General features: G+C 54.3%; 2 protein-coding genes across 6 annotated transcripts in view; one reads left to right on the top strand and one right to left on the bottom strand.

The window, feature by feature from the left end:
- The first annotated feature begins 1,518 nt into the window (after window positions 1-1,518).
- PROCA1 (protein interacting with cyclin A1) lies at window positions 1,519-9,267 on the top strand. Of its 4 annotated transcripts, XM_026517715.4 has the most exons (5): window positions 1,519-1,971; window positions 5,587-5,670; window positions 7,541-7,676; window positions 7,955-8,113; window positions 8,208-9,267. In XM_026517715.4, the coding sequence occupies exons 1-5, from the start codon at window positions 1,884-1,886 to the stop codon at window positions 8,884-8,886; spliced, it is 1,146 nt and encodes a 381-aa protein (XP_026373500.2). In that variant the 5' UTR covers window positions 1,519-1,883; the 3' UTR covers window positions 8,887-9,267. The 4 variants fall into 4 exon arrangements, with proteins under 4 accessions (XP_026373500.2, XP_026373501.2, XP_026373503.2 ...); XM_026517716.4 differs by lacking the exon at window positions 5,587-5,670; XM_026517718.4 differs by lacking the exon at window positions 7,955-8,113.
- Window positions 9,268-10,322: 1,055 nt separating this feature from the next.
- SUPT6H (SPT6 homolog, histone chaperone and transcription elongation factor) overlaps window positions 10,323-19,581 on the bottom strand; it is a 32,510-nt gene continuing 23,251 nt past the window's right edge. For both annotated transcript variants that reach the window (XM_026517714.4, XM_057317814.1), the window contains exons 26-37: window positions 19,171-19,318; window positions 18,592-18,734; window positions 17,564-17,704; window positions 16,307-16,502; window positions 15,712-15,950; window positions 14,786-14,899; window positions 14,489-14,613; window positions 12,677-12,789; window positions 12,325-12,402; window positions 12,062-12,228; window positions 11,417-11,604; window positions 10,323-11,128 (exon numbers count right to left, since the gene is read on the bottom strand). In XM_026517714.4, coding sequence (XP_026373499.1) covers window positions 10,942-11,128; window positions 11,417-11,604; window positions 12,062-12,228; window positions 12,325-12,402; window positions 12,677-12,789; window positions 14,489-14,613; window positions 14,786-14,899; window positions 15,712-15,950; window positions 16,307-16,502; window positions 17,564-17,704; window positions 18,592-18,734; window positions 19,171-19,318 — 1,839 coding nt within the window. In that variant the 3' untranslated portion in view covers window positions 10,323-10,941. The remainder of the gene's footprint in view (window positions 11,129-11,416; window positions 11,605-12,061; window positions 12,229-12,324; window positions 12,403-12,676; window positions 12,790-14,488; window positions 14,614-14,785; window positions 14,900-15,711; window positions 15,951-16,306; window positions 16,503-17,563; window positions 17,705-18,591; window positions 18,735-19,170; window positions 19,319-19,581) is intronic.

Below are 19,581 nucleotides of genomic sequence, written 5' to 3'. Positions count from 1 at the left end.
ATAAGGTAAAGCACTAACACACATAGGAAGAGTTCCAGAACCTTAACTATTATAACTAATTGGAGGGAAGAGTGGTGAAGAACCTGGCTCCCTGTTGACATCTGACCCAGAGTCATAGATTGCCTGGAAGTATCTCAGACATCTGGGCCAACAATGGTGGGACACATGTGGCCTCAGGTGTTATCCTGAGAGGCCATGGAGAGCCAAGATTAGAACACAGATCCAGGCTCCCAGTCAGCAAGTGCTCTGTGCATTCCATGCCTGGTACCATTCTCACCCAGCCACTCTGTCCTGGAGGGGTTGGCTTTTCTGCATACTCCTCTCTCGTGGCTTCTCCTTTCCTGCTGTTTCTGGAGTTGTCTAGAGCTAAGGTGAGGAGGGGAGTCTGGGTAGTGGCCCTATCTGCTCAGCCTGCTGGGCCTGGAGGAAGGTGAAGGCTGGGATCATGCAGACAGAGTAGCAGCAGTGGGAGAGGCCTTTGATGACTGCAGAAAACAGTTTAAACATCATCCTTCCCCCTTTTTTCCATCTGTTGAGGCATATCCTGGCTTAGGAACCTGGTGCCAAAAGAATTTGAGGGGAGTGATATGTGGAGTGTGGGTGGTACGGTTCTTAACACTTTTTCACACTCCCTGGGATTGTTTTTTCCATGTCTCTTCCCTCCCGGGACTGTGCTCCTCACCCCTCCTCTTCTACAGAGCCTGTAACTCCGTGTGTGTGTGTGTGTGTGTGTGTGTGTGTGTGTGTGTGTGTGTAGCCTGCACCACAGAGCTGCTGTAGGTTTGTGCTGAATGGTGGGGGGGCATCAGGGGTGTGGTTGGGTTTTCTGGGTGCTACCTGTGAGGGGCATGTGCATGTGTGCATATTGCATTAGTCCATGTGAGGAGGAGATTTTCTACGTGTGCAGCGTGTGCGATCGATGCACGTGCAGTGTATGTGCTATATTTAAGGGTGTGAGGGGTGTGTGTAGATTACTGTGAATGCAGCCGGCCCTGCTCCCGCGTCACCGACAAGCCTATGGAGACACATGCGGTTGCGTGAATGAAATAAGACAAAGCACTAACATACATAGGAAGAGCTCAGAAACCTTAATTAGTTTAATCATTTGTTTGGGGAAGAGTAACCGAGACCCTGGCTCTATTTATCGGGCAGGATTGTCTCTGGGACAGGGTGCCTGTGGGGTCTAGGAGGGAACGCGGGGAGGGCGCCTTGGGGCTGGAAGCCGACATCACGTCGTCCACTTGAGAACTGGGCCTTGGGCTCCAGTGGAGGGGCCTGAGGGTAGAGAGAGAGAGAACGCGCGAGAACGCGAGCGAGCCGGAGATTGCCTTGCTCCAGCGCGGGCGGGAGCTCAGAGAAGCCGGGTTGGCTGCGGGGAGGCGGGCGGGGCGCCAGGGCTGCTGCTGGGTTCGGAAGGCTTGGGAGGGGCTGGATTGCGGCGGAAGCTTGAGGTTGAGAGAATGGCTGGGGCGGGGCTAAGAACGGGGGTAGGGGCGGGGCTAAGGTCCGGGGGTAGGACTAAGAGCGGGGAGTAGGTCTGGAGAGGAACTAGGGATGGGACTGAGGGCTGGGCCTGAGCGGCCGAGCTAAGGTTTAGGCCTGAGATAAAGAGGTGGTACTAAGGTTAAAGGTGGGACAAAGAGGGGCCTGGAAAGATCTGGGAGGCCCCGGATGAAGAGCGCGGCTGAAGCTTAGATTTGGGCTAAGACAACGCAGAGCCAGGGGAGGGTGGAGGGAGGGATCGGGCAAGCATGAGGCGGAGTTAAGGGCTGGACAGGGGCGAAGCTGAGATTGGGGTTTACGGTTGGCTCGGCCAAGCTGAGGTTCAGGATTGGACTTCTGCCAGGAAGAGTCTTGTAGAGACGAGAACTAGTCTAAGAGCGATGTGGGTCAGGACGACACTGAGGATTGAAAGGTGGACTAAGGAAAAGATTGAAGACAATGCCAGCATCTGGGAGGAGGGCAGCACTGGTAAAGAGGGGGCGGGGCAAGAGTTTGGGGGTGGGTTTCGATCTGGGGCCGTGGCGCCCAAGGAGGGTTTAGAACTGGGAAGAGCCAGGCGAAGGAGGCGGGGCCAGGGGCTGGGCTGGGGCGGAGTTAGGGCCTGGGGGCGGGCTCACGCCGAGCCGTGGACCAATGATTGAGGACTGGGGTCCTGAGGCCCTGGAGAGTGCCCCCGGGTTCGGCTGATCCAGTCCGGCCGGACCCAGAGCTGCTAACCCCTAGTTTGTAGGGCTGGAAGGCGTTGCCGTGTTTCCCGGCCGCCGCCTAAGAAATGCGGGGCCTGTCTGGAGCGCGTGGTCCAGCACCCACCCAGTCGCCAGGCTGGGGCGGGCGGTTCCATTGACTCTGAGGGGAGGAAGGAGTCTGGAGGTTCCACGCGTGACATCACAATCACCGCCAGATGTGGGCGGGGCCAGAGCGGCATTTCCCCGGAGACGCGTGCACACTGCACTGCCTAGCTCCCTCCTTCTCCCTACTTCCCTTCCTTCCTCCCTTTCCCCTCCCTTCCTCCCCCATTCAGCTGCTTTGGTGCCTAACCTGGAACCCGCCACCTGTGTCACAAGGGCGGGGGGAGCTCCTCAGCCCGCAGGACTGGGAGGATTCTGTACAAATGAGCATCACCTGTGAGTTTTGAGTTAGGCCCCTGCGCCTGGTTGAATGCCCCACCAAGAAAAAGACCACAAGCCTCCCTCTTCCTTTTAAGCTATCATTCTCCTCATTTCATTAAGAAGTCTGCCCCATGTCCGGCCACAATTATTTCTGCTGCAGGAGCACCGGACCCCCTGCTCCAGTAGGAGCTCTTCTCCGGTCTGTGAAACTGGAGAGCAGATTGCCTTCCTCAGATCTGAGGAGAGTTACTAAACCCCACCCCTTGGCAAACAGAGTTAGGATTGTTAGGGCCTCTTGGGGGTTTGGGAGGAGTTAATCAGTGGACCCTGTCTACAAGCCGCCTTCATAATGACTCCAGAGAGAGAAAGAACAGGAGTCCGATAAAGCAGAATTTGAATCCTGACCCTTAGGGTCCAGGCTGGATCTGGTTGTGGAGTCAGGATTGAGTCAAACCAGAGGATGAAGAATGGGCTGTGTTGGAGCTGAAGAGCAGGTGCAGCAGGAGCTGACCGCTAGCAGGATGGGTTTGGGATAGGAACCCCAAGTGACAGGGCTGAAAGAGCACAGGTCATACGGAGCCAGGAAGATTGGGTTTGACTCCTACCTCTACCATCTATTAACTTGTGTCTTTGGACAGGTTTCTTATCCTGAGTCTCTGAGTCCCCATTGATAGAATGGATTGTGGTGAGGATTTCAAATTAAAGGCCTATTTTAAAAGCCCAGCACAGTGCCTAACGTTGGGAAGATGCTCATCCTGGGTCCATTCTCTTCTGGGAAAGCCCCTGCTTTGAACCCTGGGCAGAATCTCCAATGCTGTAGCTTCTTTGTGGTTCCACTGGAGGGTTTATTTCGTTCTACTCATGTCATTCAACCAACCAACATTTACTGGGCACTTTTCATGTCCCAGGACTTGCAGATACAGAGGCAGATGAAATGTGGGCCTTGTTCTCATGTTGCCATAGAGTAAGTGCATGAATACCACGGCAGGGTAAAGGGGCCCAAGACATGTATGACCGATTCTCCTTGGGTAGATAGTATTGTTCTTTCCAAGATGAACAGGTATTTCTGGGGAGGGAGAGGCAGGAGAGAAGGAATGGAGAAGGGAGGGATGGGAGGAAGGATGGATGGGTGGGAGAAACTTATAACTGAGGAAGGAACCAGGGCCTGGGTCTTGGGGGGGGGGGTGTCAGTTATGTCATGATGAGGAATTTGCACCTCATCCCGAAGGCAGTGGAAGGCTATTAAACAGGAGGAATGTGGTGGACCAGTTGGTGTTCTAGAAAACTCAGTTTGGCTGCATTGTGAAGACTGCATGAAGATAGTGAAAGAGAAGGCAGGGAGGCCAGGAAGGGGGCTCCTGTGGCGGTCTTAGGGATAATGGAGGTTTGAACCAAGAGAGAGGCAGATGCAGGGGGCAGGTAGGCGTGGCAAGACTTGGTCATCAAGTTGGTATAGAGGTGAAGGAAAGAATGATCCCTAAATTTCTAGCTGAAATGGAAGAGACAAGAGGAGATGGTTTATGGAGGGTAAGGAGAAGAGATAGGCTTGTGTGGGACATGCTGGTCTAAGATGTTTTGGGAAAGTCCAAGAGGATATTGACCATGTGCTCAAAAAAGCAGTCTGGATTGGAGACCCTGATTTATGTCATTTTTTTTGGTTGGTGTTGAAACCATGTAAGTGGATGGCATTTTCCAAGAGAAGGCTGTAGAGTCTTTGAGAAGGAGGCCAAACACAGGACCCGTAATCACCAATTTTAGGGGTACAGCAGAGGAAAAGGAAACTGCAAAGGAGTCAGGAAGAACTAAACAGCAAGTCAGAGAAGGAAGGCAGATGAGATGAGAGAGATCTGTCATGGGAGTCAGAACAGTTTGCAGGAGAAAAGAGATTGATTGGTCAACAGGTGAGATGAGACAAAAAGAAGGCTGCTGGGTTTAGCTATTAGGAAATCATTGGAGGGGCGCCTGGCTGGCTCAGTCGGTAGAGCATGGGACTCTTGATCTCGGGGTTGTGAGTTTGAGCCCCACGTTGGGCATAGAGATTACTTAAAAAAGAAAAAAAGGAAATCATTGGTGGCCTTTGCCTGGGCTCTTTTGATAGAAGGGCCCAGTAGCTGCCATGTCGTATGTGGCTGGCATAGAAGAGAGATGGAGACTCTGTGTTCACTGAAGATAGGGACTGGGCCTCCTTCACTGGTGCCTAGTGAAGCTAATCAGTATGTCTGTTAAATGAAGGAGTGAATAAACCTGGGTTGAAAAGGAAGCGAGGTGGGATATGTAGTGGTAGAGGGAGAAACAGGGCTTATACAGTGCTTTAAGGATATTCATTTCCTGTAGGAAAAAAACCCCAAAACAGTAAAAAGGGAGAAGGTTAAAATTCTGGCTGGGACCTAGAATTCAGGTGCTTTGGGCAGGAGGAGGGCGGAGGGATACTTCCCCTGGCTGGAGGAGAGCGGATGAGGGTGGGAGCAGCCTCGGGTAATACTGGTGCAATGAGCTGAGAGGAACAGCAGCAGGGTACGAGCTTCCAGAAGGTGCTGGAAGTTTCCTACCTTCCTTCCTTCCTTCCTTCCTTCCTTCCTTCCTTCAATGAATTTTGGGTACTTACTGAGCTGTGGAATATAGAAGGAGCTGACCAGGGACCTGTGGAAAGATGACCAAATGCCACCGAAGGCCCTGCTAAAGTCCCCCAAGCAATGAGCTCAAGGAGCAGGACTCAGCTCTGATGCCCCAAAGGACAAAGCTCATTGTGGGAAGGCAAGGCAAGTGGCAGGCTCTCTGCCATCAGTGTCTGCATTGTGCCGCCGTCCTGAACGATTCATCCTGTGTGTCAGTCTCCTCACCTTGAGCACAGGGCTGTTGGGTTGTTCTCTTGATTTCCGCATCTCAGGGCGCAGGTGGAGCTTCTCAGGGAATGCTTGCGGCGTGAAGGGCATGGGGCGGGGGCTGCAGCTGCTCCCACTCTGTGCTCTCTCAGATGTAAACAGGTTGCCCAGCTGGGAGAGAGGACCTCTGCTGGCTGCTGTGCCGTCCAGCACTGATGCCTCCGCCTTCTCTGAAGGTGGGTCCAGGGAATCCCGGCCCTGGGGTTCCCCACCCCCCTCACTTGGGAAAACTCAAACCTGGCAGGCAGGAGGGAAGGAAGTGTTTGGTCCTGAACGGTTACCCAGCTGCCCCAGCCCCACCCCATCCCCTACTCCTTGTCAGGCCGGGAGGGCCCATTCCCCATTCCCCGAGGCCCAGTCCCCTGTCTTTGGCCTAGCACTTGATGGTGCACAGATTTCTTTCACATGTGTGAACTGGGCCCTCTCAACAATCCTGCACAATACATATTACCACCCCTGCCATGTTACGGATGAGGAAATGAAGGCTCAGAGAAGTAACTTGCCCTGGGACACCCAGCTAGTAAGTGACAGAGCCAAGACTTGGACTCAGGCCCGTCTGATGACAAGTACAGGGCACATGGCACTCTTTTCAGCAGTGCTGAAAAAGGTGGTGGTGACCCAAGGTCCAGCCTCACCTGCCTCATTCCCCGCATGATGGGAAGGGGGCACGGGAGGAGAAGCAAAAAGAGAGGCCCCAAGTGGGTCAGCGGTGGATGGGGGACTCAGGGCCCTCACAGCCTAGTGGGGGGAAGGGAAGGGAGGAGGAATGTGGGGCAAATTTCATACTAAGCTGCTGTTCCCTCATCTCTCAAGTACTTTGAAGGCCACTTGGACTAAAACACCCCCAGCCTGGGTTACCTCCTGGGGGGTGGCCAGTGTGAGGTCTTGTCCCAGTTCTACCCCCGCAGAGGCTGGACAAAGGCTCAGTCCTCCTCGCCTGTCTGGAGGGAGTAAGCCAGCTGTAGCACCCATACCAGGCTGTCCTGGAACTCACAGTGCCAGCTTACTTCTTCCCGCAGGGGTGGGTGGAGCTGGAGTCCAAGGGGGGCCCTGCAAGAAGGTACCTTGTTCTCTCTGTCCTGGTACGTGAATCCTTGGGCACATGGAGTTACTTCACAGGCTCACCTTTTAGATGGTGGCCCGACGGAGAGCCATTGGTAGCCTGGAGCCTTAGGCAGGGTCAGGGGGGAGGCTGTGGGGTAGAGGTTGGGAGACTCCAGTGTGAGCAGGGCTGGTGTTGGCCTGAGCAGAAGAGGTGGAGCCAGGGCTTTCCCAAACCCCAAACCCTCACGCCAAGGGCTTCTCCGCTGTGTCCATGGTACCTGTGCTGCCCCCAAGGGGTGGCAGGGCTCAGGATGGGGGCGGGTCGTTCAAGCCTGTGGCTCTAAGGAGATGGGATGGGCAACGGGGCCTTGATGAATGCGAAGCAAAGGGTGAGCATGGGGAATGGGAGAGAAGTGAGAAAGTGAGGAAGGTGTCAGAAGGGAGGAGGGGCTTGGAGAAGAGGAGAGAAAGCAAGCACCAGGGGCAGGCGGAGGAGCTGAGGAGATAAGGAGCTGACCTTATCTCCCTTCCAGGCTTGAGCCTCCACGCCACAGCAGGTCTCGGGGCCCAGTGATGCTGAAGCTGAGGGGTAGGGACGTAGGCCTCCTGGCCTGTGCAGGGCAGGCGGGAGGGCTCATAAATGGTGCTCCTGTCGGCCATGTGGTCCCACGGTCTCCTTGGCCCGAGGGCCTTCGCCTACCTGGGCAGCCTGTGGAGGGCTCCAGCAGGAGAGGCAGGAGGCGGGGAATGGAAGAGGCAGGTGTCCTGGGGCAGCAAAGGGGACTCGCTGAGACATTTTCCTGGGAGTCTGCAGGGGAGGATTTGTGCAGGGGACCTGAGGGGAAAGGGGAGTGCTGAGTTCCTACTCTGTGGTTACCACTCTGAAGTAGAAAGCGGGGGGTGGGGGTGGGTGGCAGCCGGTGAATTTGGCGAAGCCTTTAGATTGAGCTATGGGCGGGGAGACCCAGAGGTGTGCTGTGACCCAGACTCCCACCCCCTCAGGTGAATTCAAGGACCCGGACAGGTGCTGCTGGAAACACAAGCAGTGCACTGGGCACATCATCCACCCCTTCGCCTCGGACTGTGGCCACCACAACCTGCACCTGCACTCCGTCAGCCACTGCGACTGCGATTCCAGGTAAGGGCCGCCCTCCTCGGGACCCCCGCAGCCCAGGAGAGACTCCAGGGCAGAGCTAGGCCCCACAATTTCCCTGTGGTTCCCCCTTCAGCTTTGACCTGGCGCTGCCAGCCCAGCCCCAGCTTTGTAAACCTGGCTCTGCTCCAGAGCCCTGGGGAGGCGGTCTCTCGGCGGCCTGGGCTGAGTCCGGCAGCAGCCAGCTGTCCCTCAGGCTTCTGCTCTGGGTCCCGGGGGAGTCACAGAGGCGTGGGAGCCGGGCTGAGTCCTCTGTGTGGCAGGCTGAAGGACTGCTCAGAGAAGACAAATAGCGACAACTCCCGAGATGTGGGCCCAGCCTGCTCCCGAGATGAGGGCTCAACATGTTTCAACATCATCCAGTCCCCTTGCTTTGAGCTCATCCCAGAGGAAGAGTGTGTGGAGCGGTTCTGGTATGGCTGGTGAGTGCTGGCAGGCTGACAGGGGCGGCACTAAGGGGCACCGGCCCCCCAACTCTCTGTCAATCTTCTCTTTCCCTGTCCCCCTCCCTCCCAGGTGCAAAAGCTATAGGCCTGTCTCTGTGGCAGTGATCCACCATCCCATCCACCATGACTACGCGGCAGACGACCTGAATGAAGAGGAGGAAGAGGAGGAGGAGGAGGAGGAGGAGGAGGAAGAAAGCAAGCCTCCCATTCCGACCCAGGTGGGGCCCGCTGCCACCGCACCCGCTGACACAGGCATGGGCGCAGTCGCAGGTACCCCGGACTCAGCAGCTCCCATCACTATCTGGCGCTCTGAGAGCCCCACAGGGAAGTCCCAGGGCAACAAGGTGATCAAGAAGGTGAAGAAGAAAAAAGAAAAAGAGAAAGACAAGGAAGAGGAGATGGATGAGAAGGCAAAGCCGAAGAAAAAAGTCAAGAAGGGCAAGTTGACTAAGAAGAAAAGCCCAGTTAAATCGGAATCTTCACCTCCGGACTTGAGCCGATCAGTAAGCCCAAGAGAGTTGGCCAGGATGTCAGAGTCCAGCCCAGACAGCCGGGAAGACCTGGAGAGTGAGGACAGTTACAATGACCCCAGGCGGGAGGAGCCCTCCAGCGAGGATATTGTGGAGTCTTCATCGCCCAGGAAGAGAGAGAAGAACACGGTCCAGACTAAGAAACCTGGGGCGAAGGCCTCACCAGTCAAGAAGGTCAAGAGGAAATCTCCCCCAGCATCAAACCCCAATCTCAGTTGAGGCCAGGGCATCCAGGGTGAAGAATAAACGCGATCAAGCCTGTAGCTGACCCCCTGCTGCTGTTCTCTCTCCCTCCAACCTGTCCCTGAGGGGGAGGGGGCTTCTGGGCATAGCTGGAGCCAGGGGGCCAGGGGGCTGCAGGGGTTTCTGAAGGGTAAGCTGTCTTTCAGGACGGAGTCCATGGGAACGTAGCGGGGAGGGCAGAGAGGAGCAGAGCCTGTTTCTCTGTAACATCCTAGGCTCGGGGCAGGAGAGGAACACATCTGGGTGGGTGGGAAGGAGGCTGCCCATCTCCTGGGAGACTGGTTTGTGTGAAATCCACTCGGGGACAGGCAGTGCTGTCTGCAGTGATACCCCTAATAAATCGAACCTTTTAACCCATTCTGTGCCACTGTGCCTGGCCTTTCCCTCCTCTAAGTGGCCCTTAGGAAGATGCTGGTGGCAACAAAGGGAATGTGATCTTCCCTGCTGGTGTGTCCTTGCTCCCGCGAGGCCCTTCCAGACCTTTGTGCCAAAGGGAATGGAACTGATTTCCTGGCAGAAGACCAGCCTTTTCCTCTCAAGTCTTGCCAACAGCCAAAGAGATCTTGAATGACGGGATGAAGTCAAGACGGGAAACTCAAGTTTGGGTAGCAGTGACCCTTTCTGATTTCTCTGCTGAGCCCCAAACAGAGGAAAGGGAGGGGGAAAGCCTCACCTTCCCAGCACCAACTTGAAAAGCTGTGAGGCGAGGCCCTTCTAAAGAAACACGGAGACCAGGAGTCTAGAACACAAAGAGGCAGTGGAGCTGGGGGAAGGGGTCGGGGCCAGGGGGCTGGATGGACCAAGCTGGTAAGAGGGGGACTGGCCTCCCCTGCAACAGACCGGCACTTCCTTTTCCAGGCTGTGCAGGGGAGCAGGCGAGCATGGGGCCCGTGCTGGGGCAGACGTACTAGAGTAGAGGTACTCTGCTATCACAGACCAAGGCCCAGCGGGCAAAGAGACTGGGGGAAGAGGTGCAGGGGCTCGAAGTGAGAAATTGAAATTTACTCGCGGCCCTTCTTCACTGTGCCAGAGGCGGCTAGTAGGCGTGGTAGATGGTGTGGCTGTGTGCGAGTGTAGTAAGAGCAGCTAACGGATGCTGGGGCCTTACGAGGTCCTAGGCCCGGGGCTGAGTGCTCACACATCCTCTCAAAGTCCTGGCAGCTACCCCGATGAGGCATGTATCACTCCGCTTTACAGAGAAGACGGCTGGCTCAGAGACCACAGGCACAGGCCTGGGAGGCGGAGCAGGGATGTGACCCCGGGCAGCCAGATACAGAAGCTACTTGCTGTTCTGAGTCACTGTCTGATGGCCTGGAAGGAGTCAGGGGGAGCCCCCAGAGCTCCACACACTGCTTTGAAAGCCACCCTTCAAGAGCCGGAGCGTTGGAGAGAGAGGCTTTGTAGAGAGAGAGTGCTCTGTAGAAACACTGTTTATTCAAATGACAGGCAGGAAGCGGAGGCAGCAGCAGGTGGGTGAAGGCGGCCAGGCGGGGGTGGGGCAGGTTAGCACTGCGCCCCCGTGTCCCCTGCAATTCTGCTTTGCTAGCCACCCAAGCTGTCGGCATCAGGGTCAGAAATACTTTCCCTCCTCTCCCTCCTGCCCCAAACTGAATAAATAGCATTCCTCTCCCCACAAGAGCTGGGGGAGACTCATGTGCTGAGCTTGGTGCCCCGGGGTCACAGCCCAGAGTCAGGTGAGGGCAGAAGCTCAAAATGGCTTGTAGGGAGTAGAATACAAAACTGTTCCACTCTCATTCTTGTCTTCCTCTTCTTCCTCCCCGCCACACTCCCCTCCCAGCCTGGTCCCGGGACAGGTGGTCGGTGAGGGCCTGGAGTGGGAGAATCGTTGCCTAGCGTACACTGAGCTCAAATTCGCAAGGTCATCCAGCTTGTCACCCATCCAGGCTGACCACCAAAGAGAATGTCAATTCACGCCACTTTATGGACAGAAAAGGAGGGGCAGGGAGTGAGGCAGTGGGCGGCTGGGCCTCTCCCAGCCTCGAGGTAACCAGAGTCCTAGGAGCAGGCCCCCTACCGATCCATCTCATCCAGGAGCGGGGTGGCATCGCCGGCAATGGACATAGGGGTGCTTTCGATCATGGGGCTGGGAGAGGGCCGAGGCGTCAGCCGCTGCTTCTGTTTCCGTCGCTCGGCTTCCTTCTCCTGTAGCCACTGCTCTGCCATCTTCCCCCAGTCGATGGCGGCGTGGCTGTTGGACCTGGGAGCAGGAAGAAGGGACCTCTGAGACCAGGACTCTCCGGGAGCTCGCTAGAAGAAAGCCTTCCCTCATCCGTCCTTACAGAAACGGACCTCCTATTTTTTGACCGCAGCTGTAGCCAGCTGCCACGTCGCCCTCTTCTGTCTTCTCCCAGAAAGCAGTCGTCCCGGGCTATCACCTGGTCATGACTCTCACAAGGTCCAAGGTATCTGCCTATGCCGAGCCTGTTGGCCTCCTGACAACACCTGTCCCTAGCAACCTACTCTGTGCCACCAACCACATACTTACTTTGGCTGCTGCTGCCGTTGCCGAGAGCTGGAAGAGGGCTGGGGCTGGGCCTGGGCAGACTGTGGGGTGGTGCTGGCCTGTAGCTGGTGGTACTGTGGTGTGGTGATGGGCTGGCTGGGGGTTGTGTAGGAGTAACTGGGGGTCATTAGTGGTGTGGCCACTGGCTGCTGGGCTGGCGTTGGGAACACCTGGAGAAAGGAGAACAGTTAAATGTGGATGAGCTTGGGGCTTGCTGGCCTTGCTATGAACTTCCGGCAAGCTGAAAGCTGGGGCTCAGCCCAGAGCTTTCCAGCTGACCAACCATCTCTTGAGCAGTGTGTGGTTCTAAGCAGCAGAGAGAGGCTAGCAGGACAGGACCTGGCACAAGAACATGGCTGTTTGAGGGTTCCAAAGATCCCAAAGGACCGTGGAAAAATCAGACCTTACTCCCTTTACCCTCAAGTGGGCCCGAGGAAAAGGACCATGGGCTGGAGACAGTTCCTAAGGCTGTGGTGACCCCATCTGTATGTATGAAGCCCCCTACGGTGGGGACTGCCAGAGGCCAGTCTATGGACATGGGTCTGTGAAGGAGGGTCTAGAACGGATGATCGTTCCCTTTCAGTCTTCTCCACCCCCTGCAGGGAGTCTCGTCCTCAAGCCACGTACGTGGTAAGCGCTGCTGCCCCCTCCACTGCCGCCATAGCCATACTGGCTGGAGGCCCACTGGGCTGGGGTGGCATTAGGGTTCTGTCCTTGGCCCGTCACGGCCGCAATGGCACTGAACATCTGTGAGGTCATGTTCTGGGGTAGGGCATTCACAGCTCGCGTCAGATCTGTAAGCACACAGAGGTGGAGGATGGGCATGTTAGAGGTCAAAGTCCTTCTAATGCCCTCCCTCCAGCTCCCAGTCCCAGACACGAGCTCCTCACCTGCAAGGTTGATGTTGGCTGGGGTGGCATTGATAGAAGCAGGTGTCCGGGTCCTGCTGCTGCTACTGGGGGTGATGCCTGTAGGAGATGGCCAAAGTTAGTTATGTCCCTCCAGAAAACTATTTCTGGTTTCACAACACGGGGCTGGAGAAGGTCTGAGGTGGGTGGAGAGAAGGGCAGCTGTGTTGGCCAAGTAGATGGAGGACGTCCTTGATGCCAGGAGGCTGGAGCAGGAGTGAGACAGCTGCGGCGACAGCCCAGTCCTGTCCCTTCCACAGGTGGCAAGCGAGTGCCCTGATTCAGGGCCTACCTGTCCGTCTAAGCACAGTCCAGAGCTCAGGGCAGAACTCACCCGGTACAGGATCCTGGTAGTGATCCTTAAACCATCTGAAAAGTCCATTCACAGTAGGGAAGATCTGGCCCCGGTACCGGAATCCTTCTGGAGTCACCGTTACATATTCTATCCTAGGATTTTGGAAGGAAACACGCGTCGGACACCACTTGGGGCCAGCTCTGAGAGCGGCCAGAACAGATATCTACCATGTGAAGGAGCCAAACTGGGTGCTGGGGGAAAAGGAAAGCTGAAAGAGCCCCGGCTCTGTCAAAGGAGGCTGCACTCTGAGGAGGTGAGCACAGTCAAGGCCAGGAGTCAGCAGTCCCTGGTGTGCTAGGTACAGGCCGCCAGAGGAAGGCCTGCTGGGGGCTGGGCCACCATCCTGGGCTGCAGGATGATGGCAGCACAAGCACGTGAGGGTACGACCGAGGTCACAGTGTCAGAGTTACAGGGGTCTCCCAGGGCAGCAAAAACTATTCCCCATGAACTGGAATCTGGAAGCACCCCTGTTCAGTGGTGAGTCTGACCTTACTCCACACTTCGCGGTGCAGGGAGTGCATGAGGACGGGCTCTGGGTTCAGACCAGTTCCAGTTCTAGTTCTGACTCGGCCACTCACCACCTAGATGACTTTATGTGAAGTTACTAAATCCGAATCTCAGCTTCATTTGAAAATGAGAGTAACAACACTAAAACCTTTACAACTGAGTGTGAGGAATAAATGAGACCGGGCATGGGACACACTTAGCACAGTGCCTGAAATAGGGTTCTGTTCAATTAAGGGTAACTGTCAATTACCAACACACAACGACAAACATCACCAAGTTCTCACTTATATATAAGTTGAACTCTGCTTCCTAAATCTAATGACACTCGAGTGTTGTTAGTTCTGCAACACGGGAGTCTGCATGCCTTCCCGTGGAAAGTTATCATGGTGTCTCTACTCCCTTGTTTAAAGGTCCCTCGTTTGTTCAACTGTTCCTCATGGGACAGTGTCCAGCCAGGAGCCCTGGCTGCCATCCTATGGAAACATGAAGGTGAGTCAGAAAGGGCTTCTCAGAAATGACAACAATATTCCACATGTGCCCAAGATGGTGTAGGGTCTGGAGTCTAGAGCTGCTTGTCACCTAGTCACTGAGTCCCTACTAACAGTCTACACTGTTTATCATGTGCGGGCAATAGAAGGACAAGAGCAGAAATGCACTGGCCTTGGCCAAGGGCCGAAGGGAGGATGGGGGCATAGAGAAGGCTAGACAAAAAGAACGCAGATCAGAAAACAAAAGGGGGGGGAAGACTTTGATTCAGAGTGAGCTCTAGCCCCCAGACAAAGGAATATGTAGGAAGGCCGGCCTGTCAATCACACACAGAAGGGAGCAGAGGGGAGTCAACGGCAGGAAGAGGAGAAGCTCTTCTGACCCCCCTTCAGTGCAGGCAGAAGTTATTTAGCGCACTCCAGCGACTGTGAGCCACCACGTATGACCGCCCTGGCCGGGGCAAAGCGGAGAATAAAAGGGAGAGACCTGTGTCCTGGCCCCCATCTCTGCCAGTCAGGTGGAGAGGGGCTGGTAATCACTCCTTGGGAGAGAGAAGAGGTGAAGGAAACTTTCTCTAACAGGGTTGAGGAAACGTATCTTTCTTACTGAATCTTTGCCCTTTGCCTCTAAATCATCACCCTCTTTCCCCAACTCCAACCTCCACTGCTGGTCTAAACAGGTAAGGGGGAAAAGACAGTCAAGCAGAACCACAGAGAGGACTGCTCCAGGGGTCTCTAACTGCCCCGCCTGCCTGTCTGTGGACCCCAGCGGCAGCACCTTCTCAACACCAGTGCTCACCTGGGTTTACCCCGGGGCTGGTATCCCAGTAGGAACTTGCCGGGCAGTTCCTTGCAGGCACAGATGAAATAAGGGATGAAGGTGGGCTTCTCCTTCTTAGTTTTGATGAGCAGCTCCTCTAATTTCTGGGGGTAGAACGAGGGGGAGAGGTTGGGATAGCCACGTGCTCGGTACACGGTATCTGGTGCACACCCGAGGCGCGCCTCCTTCACCAGCAGAACGTCCCCTACACTGAAGGGAAACCAGACATCCTGGAGTGACCGGGTGAGGTCATGCCTTGAAGAGCCCTGGGCTCACCTTACGGTCACCACCACTGCAGTCCTGGTAATACTTGTGGTTCAGGAGGTCACGGGCAAAGGATGCCATGGGCTGGACATAGCGAGCAACAATCTCATCCAAGTCTTCAAATTCCTGTGGGGAGACGGTAAAGGCCCCACGTGTCACACTGTGAGCTGAGACTCCTGGCCCTTCATCCAATCCACTCAGAAGAGAACCCGTGGGAGGATGTGGACTTCCCAGCCCTGCTGTGGCCTCACTCCACTGCAAAGTCCCCTCCGTTTATCCAGCCGTTTGATCTGTGCCCAGATCTATCAGCTTACGAGGCACAAAATCCTTTATTTTTTTATTTTATTTTTTTTTAAAGATTTTATTTATTTATTTAGCAGAGATAGAAACAGCCAGCAAGAGAGGGAACACAAGCAGGGAGAGTGGGAGAGGAAGAAGCAGGCTCATAGCGGAGGAGCCTGATGTGGGGCTCGAACCCAGAACGCCGGGATCACGCCCTGAGCCGAAGGCAGACGCTTAACCGCTGTGCCACCCAGGCGCCCCCACAAAATCCTTTAAACTGTAACTTCCATTCTCCCCAACAGGGAATTTCATGAAATTTTTCTCTACTGAAAACAAAAAAGAGAAACACGTGTGCGTGCATGCGTAGGTGCGTACACAACCGTGTGCTTCTGCATGTATATTTTCTCCTCTTCCTCCGCTGGGCGCTCTCTAGGTAGTCTATTTTAAAATTTAGAAGACACAGAAAAAGGAGCAAAACATACAAAAATGGTTATCAAATGACTCATCTCACAGTCAACCTCCTGTTCTGTTGCTCTGTGCAGCTAAAATACATGTAACACATATAAGTCACTAGCGTCAGCAGCAAGTAGCCACAAATGGCTTGTTTCTGGAAGCAGGAAAGGGAGTGGGAAGTGGGTGGGGGAGCCGGCTCTCACCTCACTGTTGATCCAAAGGGTGGCTCCCAGGCTGAAGGCATTTTCCTTGCCCTCTTCCCGCACGTCCACGTGCTGGTAAATGCCGTCACTGACCTTCCAGGTCACGGTCAGGTGATTTTCACCCTTGCTACTTGGGCGGATGATCACGTCACCCTGGTCCATGGTCTCCATCATCTTTTCTGCTTGCTTGAAGTTTATATTATGGAAGGATGGGTGTGCGATCACTCGCTTGATGTATGCTGAGGAGGGCAGGAAATAAGTACAGATCAGGTGAGGGGACCGGGAGCCCACAACAACGGGACAAATCGTGGCTTCACTTCTGACCCGCTGTCAAATCCTGGTCCCTCTCTGGACCTGGATTCTCTGACGTGAAGGATGTGTGAACCTGGGTTCCTAAGGTGCTCAGAGAATGAGCCTTTAAACGTCACAGTGCATGTGACCCAAGAAGACCCTGGCTTCCAGCCCTGCCACTGACTTCGTCCACGATGTCTCTGGGGCTCAGCACCTCAGAGCTGAGCACTCACTGCCACTGCAGCACAGCCGTCAGCAAGTGCATCTGCGGAGGGAGGGCTGCCAAGCCTTCGGCCACACTCACTGGTCCGCTGCTGCTTCCGTTTCATGTCCTCCTCCTGTTTGTGGTCTGCTGCTTCGGCATCGAAGTCGTAGTAGGTGTCCTTGGGCAGTTTCCACTCGTTGTTCCTGTCCATGAGGTCTGAGGTTCGGCAGGTAAGGTCGGCGCTGAACTTCTCAATGTCAATCTTCATGATGCGGCAGTGAACGGTCATTCCCACCTAGACCCACAGAACATTTGAGCTGGAAGGGACAAAGATGATCTAGCCCGATGCCCCATTTCACATGTGAGTAAACCAAAGTCCAGGCAGAAAGATGAGAGATTGACTTGCGCAAAGCCAGCCAGCTAGCAAGTGACAGACCAGGAGTTCAGTGCTGAGTCTGGTCTGCAGACTACGGGCCATGCCCGGCACAGATGCCTCTCACTCTAGGCAGGAAAACCGACTGGGGCTTACTGTGTCTATGCTGCCACGGGCACCATTCTCTTCTCCCATAAAGTTACCTAATTACTGCTCCTCAGGTGTGATCAAAGTCTGGCTGCCCTTTTTGGAGGACAGGCAAAATAAGAGCTTTCTGCTCTTTCCCCGACTTGAGTCTTTTTGTCTAAACAGCGGCACAAGCCAGTCACACAGCATGGCTCTCCTTTCAAAAATCTCCCTAGCCTCATTTTTTAGAAAGCTCTTCCTCCAACCTTCCTAACTCCACAGTTCTCAGGGGTTCGTAACACTTAGAACCAGAGAACTTGGCAGATCTGGTACCAGCCATGTCACCAACTAACTGGGTGATCCTGGAAAAGACACTCAAATTTCTCTGAAAAAAGAAGGTCCTATTTCCTTCCCCATCATCATGTTGTGAGATTAGAGACAACATATGTCAATGTCAAGTGCTGGTATCTAGTGGGTGCATAAGAAATGGCAGCTGGCAGGAGAATACTAGAACAGAAACAGAGCTTAGCCTTTCTGTTTCACAGCATGGAATGCTGGGCCCTGCTTCCTGCCCGCAGACTAAAGCACAGGCCCCCACACAGGAAGAGAGAGCCCTCTCCCGAAGGGCTGGCAACCCGATGAAATTTCACAAAGACAGTGAACAAAAGCTGCTACTCATTCACATGCTTCTCACCCTGGCTTCTTTCAACTAGTTATAAATCTTCCTGACACTCTCTCCCCCAGCAGCCACTGGGAACAGAGCTTCACTTCTGGGGGGGCACAGCCCAAAGTTCCGGAGCGCCGAATTTGGGCGGCTGAAAGCCCCACTAGATGCCTTAGCCCGGTCGTTCAGCTACCTTCACTCGCTCCTCCGGCCGCTTTACCACTTTGTCACTGAGGAACTTGGTGGGGATGAAGCCGGTGACACCATTGTCTAGCCGTGTTTTCACCCCAATGGCTTGGCCTGGGCATGAACCGCTGTCAAAGTGGTTCCAGACCTGAAAAGTACATCAGGAGAGGAGCTTGGTCATTAAGATTCTGGAGATTACACGTTAAAAAAAAAGCTGCCGGAGCACTGCATAACACCTGGCAAACGTGGTCTGAAAACACAACGACTTAGCCACCCAGGATTTTGAACATCCCTGATGTTCCTTGACTCATAACTGACGTTTGGCACCACTGGCCATCAGAGCAATCCACGTTAATTGAATCTGTACGTCCCTCTAGCTGCAACTGAGGCCCCTTCTCCCACTTCGTTCAGATACAGTGGCCATAAGAAATGTACACGCCAGTCTCTGCAGCAACCCATTTCAGTGAACCAGGCGCCCCCTGGTTTTCTTATAACCCAGACAAATCCCACCAGCTTCTTTTATTAGGTAAAGTTCGGGAATTATCTCTTTCACAGACTGCCTGAAACATGTGAAGACTCCGAAAAAGCGTTCAGGGTGGCTTTAATGACTTCCGACCACCAGAAAGGCAGATAATGTCTAGAAGAAAGTGGGACAAATAAAAATGTGTGTGGAAAGTGGAAAACTTCAAGAAAGCCTATAGATACCTTCTAACTAGCATGTATGGGAACACTGTGCCTCCCCTGTAAGTAAGAAGTGCACGCCTTCATGTCTCCAATCTGGCTGAGTTAGATGCCCAGAGAACGGGAGACTCAGGTTAAAGGCTGAGTCAGAATGGAAGGAAGCGCACAGATTTCTGACCAGCATACCAAGGGACTTCACGTTAGACCTGTATGTGTTCTGGCCCTCTTCCCTCTCTTCTGTATTTGTTTGGTAAGAGCACCACCTGAAACAGCCTGATTCTCGACTCCTTTCTAGAGCACAGAGGACACTCAATTGAGGAACTCCAGTGACCACAATAACACGGCAGCACATACCTCACTTAGTTCAGGGAAATTGTCTTGCTGGCAGAAGGGGCACTGCCAGAGCCCTGTCTCATCGTTGCGGATCGCCTGGTCATAGCTCTCCCCCTGGGGACGCCTGTGGGCAATGCCGGTGACGTTGCAGATGATGAGCTTTCCTGCGGGAAAGGGTGAGGAGGACAGGGAAGGAAAGAAGAGAATGGGGAACAGGCTAAGAGAACTGGAGGGGTGACTCCTTCCCACTGACTTTTTAGTGACAGAACATCTGTCTTATAGCATCTCCATGGATTTCCCTCACATCTTAAAGAAGGGAAATCTTCCCCTGATTTGATGACGGGGGAACATGAAGCCTCTATGAGTGACTCCCTCGAGATCCTGCAGCAGCAGATTAAAGGCACAGTCTGACCCTAGACTTAGTTTTGACTTCTAGTCCAGGGCTTTATAGTTATAATCTTCTTACAGGCTCGCCTGGTCTTTTCTCCCTACAGTCCCGCCTCATTCTGCTGGAATCATGGCCTGATTGGAATGTATACAGTAAATGCACCCCCCCCCTTACCTATCCTCCTCCAACTGAAAACCAGACCCAGAATTTACCAATGTAGAAGGTCTCTGGTGTTTCTTTGGTTAACATATTGAAGATTTCCTCTGTGTTGGGAGAGCGGTAGGCTGTCCGGAGGTCCTTATACCGGCAACTCAGCTCCGCCCGGATGTCGTACAGGGTGATGTGCTTGTCACCATAGCCCTGGGGAGGAAGCCCATCAGGAAGAACCTTGCAACCATTCCCTGACTGGAGCCACAGGGGCTTTCAGTGAAAGGAATAGGCCAGTTGGCCCCTGTCAGAGCTTCTCTTCTCTTTTTCCCCTTCAACATTTATGACAGGAAGTTTTCAAGCTTTCTCTTCATCATGCAATGTTCTAGAATAGAAATCCTTCATAGAACCCCAATGTGTGAAACAGACACATGCAAAGCTGTGCTATTGGAGAGGAGGAGAGAAGGCCTAGAAGG

The sequence above is a fragment of the Ursus arctos genome, unplaced genomic scaffold (assembly GCF_023065955.2).
Source record: "Ursus arctos isolate Adak ecotype North America unplaced genomic scaffold, UrsArc2.0 scaffold_24, whole genome shotgun sequence".
NCBI lineage: Eukaryota > Metazoa > Chordata > Mammalia > Carnivora > Ursidae > Ursus > Ursus arctos.
This window is presented reverse-complemented; position numbering and strand designations above follow the sequence as displayed.